At 40.4% G+C, this 11,526-nt stretch overlaps 1 protein-coding gene across 8 annotated transcripts in view; it reads left to right on the forward strand.

The window, feature by feature from the left end:
* ZNF521 (zinc finger protein 521) overlaps positions 1-10,246 on the forward strand; it is a 270,233-nt gene extending 259,987 nt beyond the window's left edge. For all 8 annotated transcript variants that reach the window (XM_074944480.1, XM_074944481.1, XM_074944479.1 and 5 more), the window contains one exon: positions 9,455-10,246. In XM_074944480.1, the coding sequence (XP_074800581.1) occupies positions 9,455-9,484 (30 nt within the window). In that variant the 3' untranslated portion in view covers positions 9,485-10,246. The remainder of the gene's footprint in view (positions 1-9,454) is intronic.
* Positions 10,247-11,526: the final 1,280 nt, after the last annotated feature.

An 11,526-nucleotide genomic window follows, 5' to 3' on the forward strand; every position in this document is an offset into this window, starting at 1 on the left:
TTAGGGGTGGGCAAACTACGGCCGGTGGGCCCGATCTGGCCCACCAGCCCTTTTAAGCCGGCCCTCGAGTTCCAAATGGGGAGCGGGGTCGGGGGCTGCTCCACGCAGCTCGCAGAAGCCGCGGTATGGCCCCCGCTCCGGCTCCTACGCGCTCCAGTGGCCCCCCCCTCCGGCTCTCCAATGGAGAAGGGACGTGCCGCAGCTTCTGGGAGCCGCTTGAGGTAAGCACTGCCTGGAGCCTGAACCCCTGAGCCTCTCCCCATGCCCCTGCCCCAACCCTGATCCCCCTCCCTCCCTCCAAACCCCTCAATCCCAGGCGGGAGCACCCTCCTGCACCCCAAACCCCTTATCCCCAGCCCCACCTCAGAGCCCGCATCCCCAGCTGGAGCCTGCACCCCTTCCCGCACCCCTGCCCCCAGCCCTGATCCCCCTCCTGCCCGCCAAACCCCTCGATCCCAGCCCAGAGCACCCTCCTATACCCCAGACTCTCCAGCCCCACCCCAGAGCCTTCACACCCCCCCCCAGCCTGGAGCCCCGCCCACACCCTGAACTCCTCATTTCTGGCCCCCACCTCAGAGCCCACACCCCCAACCAGAGCCCTCACCTCCTCCCGCACCCCAACCCCAATTCTGTGCGCATTCATGGCCCGCCATACAATTTCTATTCCCAGATGTGGCCCTCAGGCCAAAAGGTTTGCCCACCCCTGGTCTAAATAATAAAGGAATACAGGCAAGTTAGTGTTTTTTCTCTTTGACATATGAAGAAACTATTGTTTCTTGTAATTTTGTTCAGAGGAATTCTTGTATGTGCACTTTTGGAAAAACTGGAAATAATCATTGTTTTAAAGGTTGCCCTTTGCATATAAATCACAGCTGTGTGTGCTTCACCCCTCCCCCCCCCCCCCACACACACACACACATTTCAACTGGGTGAATTTTGAATCCTATGAACAGGAGTTTAAATTCTAGGCCCACCAGTCAGTTTAGGATTTGAAATCTATGCACTGATCCGGCAGCTAGTGGTCATACTGCTTTAAATTAGAACAAACAGAATGGAAGTTGGGGAGGAAAAGGGCCATGGGAACGCTCTTCTGATGACACATGCAGAAACACACAATGGACATGCAAAAATAACATTCATCTTAAGTGTCTGCTTAATCACTAAAACGACCTATCAGAATTCAACAAGCAAAAGAATACAAGAGGAGAAGGAAATGAGTAACATTTCCAACAGGACATTTCTGTGCAATTGTCAGTTTAAGCCTCCGTTATTTGTCACTAATTACTACACTGAGCTGTTAAATATTTAGTAGTAGTTTGTTTAATTGGGTTTGACCTATAAAGGAGTCTGTACATACTGTAGCTCTAGTTCCAGGAGTTCAGTTCTGCACTCAGAGCTAGGCAAATAGGAAATTTGCATTCACGTAAGAGGAACACATTATGTTATCAGGCAAGGTGTCTCCCTTCCTCCCTCCCCTCCCCTCCACACACAGATTTATTTGTCTTTAAGAGATCTAAAATTAGAACACAGAGAAGGAGCATCACTCCTGGATGTAAAATAGGAAGGAGGTCATTCTTAAACTTGTTTACAGATGTTCTAGTTTAGAAAGCACCAACATGATAAATTAAACATTACAAGAAAAAAAATTAAAACATAGCAACAACTGGCTCAAGAACACATCTGTCTGTAAAACATTGACTTAATCCCTGAATATCTTATTAGGCAGTATTGCCTATCAAAGCTACTGTACTGTAGCTGCAGACAAAGGTGGAATCATTCGGCTCTGGCTTCTGTTTGCTCTCTTTACTGACGATGTCTGACATCGTGGAGATAGTCCAGGCTGTCCCTTCCTTGTACCGGGGATGTAGTTTTCCTTTTGGTATAAGTGTCAGCCTACACATCTGCAAAATACATTTTTTTTTCTATTTGATACAGCCCTGATTCTCTTCTCCCTAACACCTGTTTCGCTAACTCCATTAGTGTCAATGGATTTTTTCATTATTTATAGCAGGGTAGTTATGATCATATTCTAAAGAGTTAAGATTTTAATGTTAGCAACGTATTTCTCAGTGGTCCTTTACTTCCCCATTTTTATTTAAACTATTACCTCTGCTTAGTGAAGCATCTTGATTATTGTTATTGCAATCATGCATATGGTAATCGCTTCAGGAAGAGGTCTACCCATCAGTGATATTTTACTAGTGGCTTTCTGAAAATTACTGAAGAAACATGGAAGTGTTACATTTTTAAATTTCAGAATGCATCCCTGAGTGGATCCTATCCAGTTAGTGCTTTTAGCGATTCTGTTTTCTCGAGATTTTCAAGTATGAGAGTCAGAATGCGCAAGACTTGGGTGTAAACATGAATGCATTGAATAGTTACCAGTAGTGCCATTTCTGAATCACTGTAATATAATAAGAAAACAGATAAACAGCTCCATTGAACTAAGTTGTTTGGATAATTGTAATTCGTCATGAACTTTTGCAAATTGTCCTTGTTAACAGTGGTCACTCATGACCAAGGATGACCCTTTCATTGCTCATCATACCTGATTAGGGGCCTGCTGCTACAAGGCGGTGAACACTATTCAGTTCCCTCTCCGTCAGTGGGATTTGAGGGTGCACAGCTGCTCACAGGAGTAGACTCAGTAGGTATAGTGGAGGTATCTCCGTCGTAGTTCATACCAAACATATAAACCCCAGTTTTCAGAGTTTAAATTGTGTAGTAGGTTCAGACTTGGTATGCAGATCTTCAGCCTGGATGAGCCTTCTGTTTCCTCTTTCTAAAATATGTAAAGACTTTTAGCACCAAACGAGAGCAATATTGCTCCTCCTCTATGCATTGCACTGGAGTACTGAATATAGTAGTTACTCCCCACAAGCCTACAACCTGCCTGTAATCTCTTTTTTCTCTGCTGCGAAATCCTCCTATGCTAGCTTCCTGCTCCTCGCCTTTGACAAGCAATGAAACATCATCTCCTTTCCAGCTGCTGAACTCACTCATACCAGGCTGGACCTCCAGCTCCCACAAATGAACTCATTTTCCAAGTGTTGTCATCTGGAAATTAGGTGTCATTCTAAGGGTCTACCATTATGGAAATATTTTTGAATTCCGAGCGTTCAAAAATAATGATTTGGGATTTGGAGGGGGGTAGTTTATTTTTAGATTATCTTTTGATAAGCTTTGGACTACGTGCTCATCTATATTTCAACTATATCAGAGTCAGGAGAATTGTTTACAACATAACCGTCCACTGACCCAGTTACAAAATTGTAGCATAGACAGGGTCTAGAAGTGTCCCTGGAACAGCGTTAAAACCTTATACTAACCCAGTTGTTGATGCCACATGAGTTAGTCCTGGTTATGGGGACACAGGTGGGTTCTATCTACCTCTTTTAGTTGCTTTGAAATGGCCTAAATATTTGTCTAAATCCAGCTCCTGAGTAAGCAGATCTTGTTGCATGTGTGATTTGGGACTGGTTCAGTCTTTTCCTATCCTAGGACGAACATCAGGAAAAATGTCCTAACCATGAAGTCTGTGAAGTATGAAATAGTATCCCAAGGGAAGTGTTGGGAGCTCTAATTAAACTTGGATCAGGCAAAACATTTGAAATTACATTTTGTAGGCAATAATCCTGCATTGGTAGAGTGGATGGATAAAATGCTCTAATAAGTCTTCTCTGTCTTTAAATTCTATAAATTTCTGTTATTCTCTCTTAATATGTTATTTCACCTTTTCCTTTAATGGTGACAGGATTATATGATGTTATTGCGAGCTGTGTAAAATGATGTTAAATGTCAAAAGAAAATGCAACAGTTTCTGTGCAAGTTTGCAGTGATTACATTGAGACAAGGAAAAGAAAAACTACCCCTGTGTAAGCCAGGGACATCAATGCAATGTGTCAGATCTGCAAGACAATGGCAAAAGAGTGCAATGGCTTTATATGGTTACTGTTTTGACTTTGCATTTTCATATCTATAAAGAATAACCTCATTGATCCAAACCTAACAGAAATGTAGTTGTGTGCATCATTCAGGTTGTTAGAAACACTTTTTATCCAACTGTTTCAAATACCCCCAAAGAGATTGTACTGTAGTCTTTTTGCATCTTAATTATTAGTATATATTAAATCTAAGTATTTTACAAATATAAATAGCTCCTCAGTATAGTCTCAGATACAATCACATTGCAGTCTATCAGCAAAGAACTATTCAGGGTATTCAGTGCTGCACAATGGAATGGGGCTCTGACAGAGACCCATGTGTAGGCACCATAGGGTTGAGGATAAGGATAGCAAAAGCAGCCTTAGCTGTGAGTTTTCCTGATATTGGTTTGTTTCTGAACTTTTTTTTAAGGTGTTACAACTTTTTTTCTTGCTGTGTGTTCGCTGTTTCACCTTTTTTGTAGTGTGGAGCTTTGTGTAATAGGTATTATATCATGACAATGTAAAGTGATGAAGTATCAGATTGAAGTTCAGGAAACCATGCTGACACTGTGGAATTGAATTCATGATTTGGCATTAACATTCTAATTAAGGTTTTGCTTGAGTTGCCATTTTAACCTTCCCCTAACTCCCCCGACCCCTCTGCCCCAACCATTCTGGAAAATCCAACATCCCGTCATTAGCTCTAGACCGTTTGGAAACTATGGTACAAAGAAGTTTGGAATAAAAAGCAGGGGACAGAAGCAGAAAATCTTGATTAGAAAGTATAATTTAATAGAACATGTATTGAACCAAATGTATTGATTAATGTGGAAGATATAGTACTTATATTGATTCTAACTAGAGATTTAGTACTAAAAGCTGTAAGCCAAAAAGCTGTTGCAAATTGCTACAAAAGTCAGTTTAATGCTGTCCTTGAGAATGCCTTCACAAAGAAATTCTTCTAATGTTTGAGGAGTAGGTAGAATGCGGTATATGTCAGTTTGATCCCGGAGGGTTTTATTTTGTACTCTAATAGCTGTTACGAGCCTACATTATATCCAAGGAGTAATTTTCCTTAGGGGTGCCCAGCTCGCTTTGTGTCAATATTCTAGCATTTTAAGTCACGTACAGTATATGCTTCTGGGAACAGTGCAGGAGCCAGCCAGACTCATAATGGTCTGCATTCATTAATAAAGGCAGAAGCTTCTGTCCCTCCATTGCCCACTACAGGGATGCCTCCCTGGTCTTTAGGGACCCATACAGACACATTTAAAGAAAGCTTTATTTTGAGTGGGCAGGAGATGAAATGCAGGACTTGCAGGCATTTCCTAAGTCAGCTATATGCCCAAGCACAGGGGTGACCTTAATAGGTCAGAGAAGAATGCAGGTCAAAAGACTTATTATCCAGCCTGTTGGAAACCAATTGCTTTTGTTAAAAAAAAAAAAACGTAGTGCTTAAAGGTTGATAGTAATGTAGAATTCTTCTTTACAACCCGAAATTGTATTGTAGTGCAGTGGGGTTATAAAGAAATAAAATAAAGATTATCCTTACTGTCTGCAAATAAAGGATTCCATATATAGGATAACATGTAGTGTCCCATAATTAGTTAATCAGTGATGATTGATTACGGATGTTTATGTTCTTGAACTAAGGAAAAAATAATATGCTGCTGTGGTACTGTCACCATCTGTTGAAGGAAGACATCCACATTTAATCTTTATATTTCTTTATTTGTACCCTCCTTGCACGGCTTCTCAGGTACAATTGTGTCCTATTTCATCTAGTTAAAAAACATCTCATTTAAATTGAATGCAACTGCAATTCACATTAGAGATTCCAATGAGATAGTGAATCAGTGGGGTTTTTTTCTTCACTGAGTTTGATGCGATGGATGGCATTTTTTGCTAGCTAGTATGTCTGTTTTCTGTCTGAGATATACAGAGAGAGAGAGATACCAAATCACAGAAAAAATATTACTTTCTACTGTCGTAACAGTTTCTGCAAAACAACCTCATTCTCTTTGCAGAGGAGATTTCTCTACCACTATTGTAGTGAAATCTGTGTATGATTTTAACCTTACAGCACTAAGTACAGGGATTTCCCAAGGCTATCTACTCATGGAAAGCAATGTAGTCTAATGTTTAAAGCAGCTCACTGGGAGTTGGGATTCTGGGTTTGTGTCACTGGGTCGGCTAGAAACCAGGTAAATATGTTTTGAAAGAATTTTATCTGTGAAGTATGTTGAAGCCAAGTTCTTGTCAATGTTTCCTAAATACAATCAAGGTAGGGAAGTAAGGGTTTGTGAACATCTTTCCTAGTTTCTTTGGCTTTTATTGTGAGTAATAGATGCTGTGGCAAAATGGGCTGCCATTTTGTGTGTGCAAAACTCTCATTTGTGTGCGCACACCCAGTTTTTCATCATGAAATCGGACGACCTTTGAAAATGTTACCTAACTCTATTGGTGAGGATGTGTCGGAAAACATATTTTTTCTCTTTCCACTGCTAAGTATGAAATAGAAATTTTTGCTTCACAGAGGGACTGACTGTACGTCATGCTTAAAGGAAAATACATGTCTTTATTGTGGTGATATGAATATATGATGTGTTCAGCACTTTAGTTGAATTACATATATTTAGAAAAAAAAATACAACCAATTGCTTCAAATTCAGGAAAGTTATTTGCTGTAGTAAATTTCTGGAGCAGAGATTTTTAAAACTTCTGCTCTTAAATGTTCTGTGTCTTCTGTTAAGGGCAGATTCTGATGGCATAGCCACACAGCAGATCTCAGCACTAATATTCTGCTCTCCCTGTGTGTACAGGACTCCCATGTTCCTGGCAATGGGAGTTCCATAGTGTGTTTTCCCAACATGCGGGAACTCACACTGTTATGAAAGTGGGAGTTCTGTGCACATAGGGAGAGCGGAATATCAGCGTTGAGATCTGCTGTGTGAATAATACAGAAGAATTTTGCCCTAAATTTTTAAACACAACCCCCCTCAGAAAAAACAACAATAGTTCATAACTGGGATTAATGTTTGCAATTTTCAGTCACTTAGACATGGGGTCTCCAATAGATGGCTTTTTGTAGGATGGAATATGGCTCTCTGTGGGATTACAGAATTTTCCTCCTTTTCTTTTTTCTACCCTCCCATCCTTCACCTGCTTGTCTTGTCAATGTTATGCCTGTGACGTGCTTTCAGTTTTAGTTTATGAAATAGCCTTTCTGCTGTCTGTGTATTTCTCCCTAATTCACTGCTGCCTCAGAATACATTTTGGAAGCATTAATTGCTTTGGAAAACTTGGCCGATTGCACGCTGTTTTGACTCTTTAAAATAAGTACAATTGCTTGATGAAGGTTGAAGCTGCCCCAGCTCTTTCCATTGGGGACAGTGTTTGTTGTGTCCTGTCCTATTCAGCATTTTTCTCACACCACTTGTTTCTGAATGTATGTCTTCATTATCTCTTGAGAATCTCCATTATGTGCCAGGCAGTATAGTCTGGAACACAGAGCACCAGTGCGAGTGGATCCCATTTCATGGTTTGTTTTGTCTCTCTCACTTTTGTGCCTTTTTATTTTTAATAAAAAATGTTATTGCAGCCGAAGTACTGAGCACACATGTAAAGCTCCTTTCAATTGTTTCACACACTGCTGCGTGGCTCTTCCAGACCCAAAACTGATTACATGTAGCTCAGACAGTCAAAAAGCAGGGGATGACTGACACATACTCCCATTAGATCAAAAACAAAAAATACCCCCAAAAATCTCTCTTCGAGGTAACAATTGGGCTCTGACACTAACCACTCAAAAGCAAAGAAAACCAAATGTAGGTTGTCACTCCATGTTTAACTTGTCCCATTGTTTCTAGGTACTGCAGGGTTTCAGATCTGTCTGTGGTGTTATAAGCGCTGCAATAATGGATGCAACAGGATGTCAGAAGGGTAGACGGTCAGAGTTAACTCTTAATTCCCTTGCTTTTATGGTTTAAAGTCAGAATCTATTACCCGTGACCAACCAACATTTTAGTCCGCAACATATTGTCACTGCTTTATAGCACTTTGAGATGACTTTGTGGAAGATGATATATGAAATCAAATGGAATAATAATCTCTTTTTAACCACTGGCCTGGGTGGATCTGGAGTCCCTGCTATATCAGCATTTAATCATTTTGTATTCACATCTGGAAAACGTGCTTCCAAGTGTCACTGGGTCATTTTCCTTTTCATCTTGAGACAGACACTACTTAAAAAATTCCTCGGTCTTACCCTGAGAGAGATCCTTTTCTTGCCAAATATCCCATGAACGTACGTGTGTGTGTGTGTGTGTGTGTGTGGATGTAGAAACAATATGATGTATTGTTAGATTAGCATGGAATCACACAATATTCATCTTTATTTTTCTGTGGCTGCACTTATGTTTGTATTCAGGGGTGGCTCTTGAGGGTGTGGTTCAATACATGTTCACTTCACGGAAAATGATGTCCATCTTTTGGGCATTGGTTCGTTTTAAAGTGTTGTAGTCTGGAGGAGTCTGTATGTAGATTAAAACTGATAAAAGAAGGGGAGGGGACTGTGTACTTTAGGAACTGATAACGGGACACAACACCCTTCACCTCTAGGTCACTAGTCCGAATAGAGCCCGGGTCAGTAGTGACAAAAATTCATTACTATCTGATGGCTGTTCTGTGGTCTGTGAAATAAGATTGTGGACTTTGTCCAGTTCTCTGTGGATATGGTCTACATCACAAAAGAAGAATCAGCATGAATTGGGAACCTTTTCTTAGTTGCCTGATGAAGCACAGAGACTAAAGTAGCATCTCATCCAATAGTGGTGATCCCTTTGCATTAGGACTGGTGTAGTGAAACTTGCACTGCTGCTGCCCTCTTTGCACTGTTTCTGTGGATAAATAGCGAACTTCATATTTCCAGAGCTGATGCTGTCACCTTTTACATGGCAATAAATTCACTTAAGGAAACAAGGGTTGAGTTGTTCTTTGGGGGATAGAGGGATAGTTCTGGCTTCCCCACCTGCTTGTCAGTCAGCCAACTGAGTGCTTTGGTGGGCATGTCCCCTCCTACTTTAAAATATGCGCTACTGATTGGGGGGAAATGTCTGGTTGAATTTTCTAGTAAGGATGCTAAAATTAATGTATTTCTAGTGTGTAGGCATTAAGGCCACATAAGAAAAAGAAATGTGTGTCTCATTATATATAATGGGCTAAATTCATCACTGTGTGACTGGGCACTGGAGCCAGTGAAGTTGTGTTCACTTTCAACAGGGCAGAATTTGCTCTAATGTACCTTGAGGTATTCAACTGCTATTCATGTGACTTATAGAAATGATACCAGTGCTAAAAAGCCTCATCTTTTAATAGCAAACTTTCTCCAGGCCATTTAAAAGAGAGATGGCAAACATGTTTCTCTTGTATACAATGTAATATATTCAGCGGGTAGCATTGTTAACGCAGCTTTTTCTTGTCGCAATGCCTAGACTACAACTAAGTCACTTCTTTTATTTTTGTTTCAGAATCATACAATGACCCAACATAGCAGTTAGTGCAATGCCCATCTCTTCAGGAGAATCCTTTGTGGCACAAAAAGGGAACACGTTTTACTCTTTGCACGAAACTTTCATTGTTAATGTATATTATTCAGAAACATTGTATTGTACCATAAAACTTGTATTATCGAAACTGTTGGATGTTCATGTGTTTGAACTTTTGAGCACCGGATAGACTTCCTGTATATAACGTGTTGCACATGTATTATGTTGTCGGATACTAAAATGGTCTTATAAAGACAAGTGGACTTGGGCCCTATTCAAGAAAGATAAAAATAATAATGTGTGAGGAAAAAGGCTTAAGAAAATGTCATTTTCAAGAAAGAGGGAGAAAAAATCTCTATGTTATACTACAGCTGTTTGGCCTTCCTTTCATTTGAACTTAAGTCTAGAATCTCTCTCTTTTGGTATACAAACAGATGAATCTGAGACTATTTTTTATTGCTGAAGATTCTTGCAAAAAAACATGAACAGACTCTTTCTCACAGAGCAGGAACCCACAGTTGAATAAGGCCCGTATATATATTTGTAAGCCTTGCGATATGACAGATAGCATTACCATATATGCAATAGTTGTTATGTAGATTGTCAAAGAAACTTTTTTTTTCCTGAATACCATTTGAAGCTTTGAGTGTTCAAGACTTTCCTTAATGATTTCACACAGCCAAATTCTTGACTCAGTTGAACTAACCTGTATGTTACTGTTATTAATGTTTACTCTGCGGTCTGAACCTGGAGATTACTGGAATTGTTTTCCAAGAGGAAATAAATTCAGTTTACCATTATGTATGAGTGCAATTGTGTCTTTTCTTTTTCTTATTACAGTACCATTAAAAACATATCTGCTGCTTCACTGCAGTTGAAACATGCACTTGAAGAAAATATTCACTGATTTTTTTTTCCAATTAGCCAAGTCAATAGTTTTACTCCTATCTGCTTGATGCTTTGGCTCCTAATGGGTCACAGTTTATCCAAAATTTCTAATAACCTCAAGTGTGGAGCAATTATTTACATATTTCACATGCCGTGAAAGCCAAGCTTGCAACCTTCAAACCCTGGAGAGAGAGAAGTATTGCCTAGTGAGCTGAGTACAGGATTCAGAACCAGGAACGACCTCAATTCTAATCCCAACGCTGACACTGATTCTCTAAACCTGAAGTCCCTTACCCTTTCTACTGTCATAGAAAGTGGAAGGGGGACATGGCTAGAGCATACTGCAATACAGCGATCTCCACCAGCACAATGTCCACTAGGGGGCTGGTATAAGCCGGTGTAACTTAGCCCTGGCTGAGGGTGATTGGTCCCTGGCTGCTCTCAGTGTAGAGGAGAAGGGGAAAGGCCGTGCAATGGCACATTTGCCCATCAGCGTGCCAAACACTGCTCCAGCTCACCTGAGAATTCATGCCAAAGACATGCTTTAGATATGTGGGCACTGTATTTCCTGTTGCTTGAGTTGCTGGATTCATCCTGTTGAAACTAGTGTTGCTGAAATATTGCAATCTTAGAATTGTGCATCACAACAGTCCAAATGACTGGAACTGACAGCCTCATGCTGTCCGAGTAGATATAAAGTGTGATTTCCAGTTTGCTAACTGTCACGTTTTGACTCTCCATAGTTGGAGAGTGAAGGGGGTGGAAGCAAAGTACGAAAGTCTCTGGTTGCCAGATATTTGAAGAAAAATGTGTCCCATTTAAAACTCCAGCCTCAAGAATTGTATGCATATTTTGCCAAGTACAAAAAAGAAATTCCTGGGTTTTGTATGAAATTCTCATTTGTGCTGACAAAAGGATAAACTCAGGCAACAGTACACAAGGCACGTAGAATGCCAGCTCTATTTATAAGTCAGAAACTGTTTCCATTTTCATTCTCATTAATGTATTACTCATCTCTGCCAAATTGGATGTGATGATAAGTTCTTTATTCCTGACAGATACCTTAAAAGATATCAGACATTTCAGCCTTCGTGTGTGAAAGCATGACATATTGGTAAAGACTGAAAATAGCATGTTTCTAGTAGAGTTCAAATATATAAGAAATA

The sequence above is a fragment of the Natator depressus genome, chromosome 2, assembly GCF_965152275.1.
Source record: "Natator depressus isolate rNatDep1 chromosome 2, rNatDep2.hap1, whole genome shotgun sequence".
Lineage (NCBI taxonomy): Eukaryota > Metazoa > Chordata > Testudines > Cheloniidae > Natator > Natator depressus.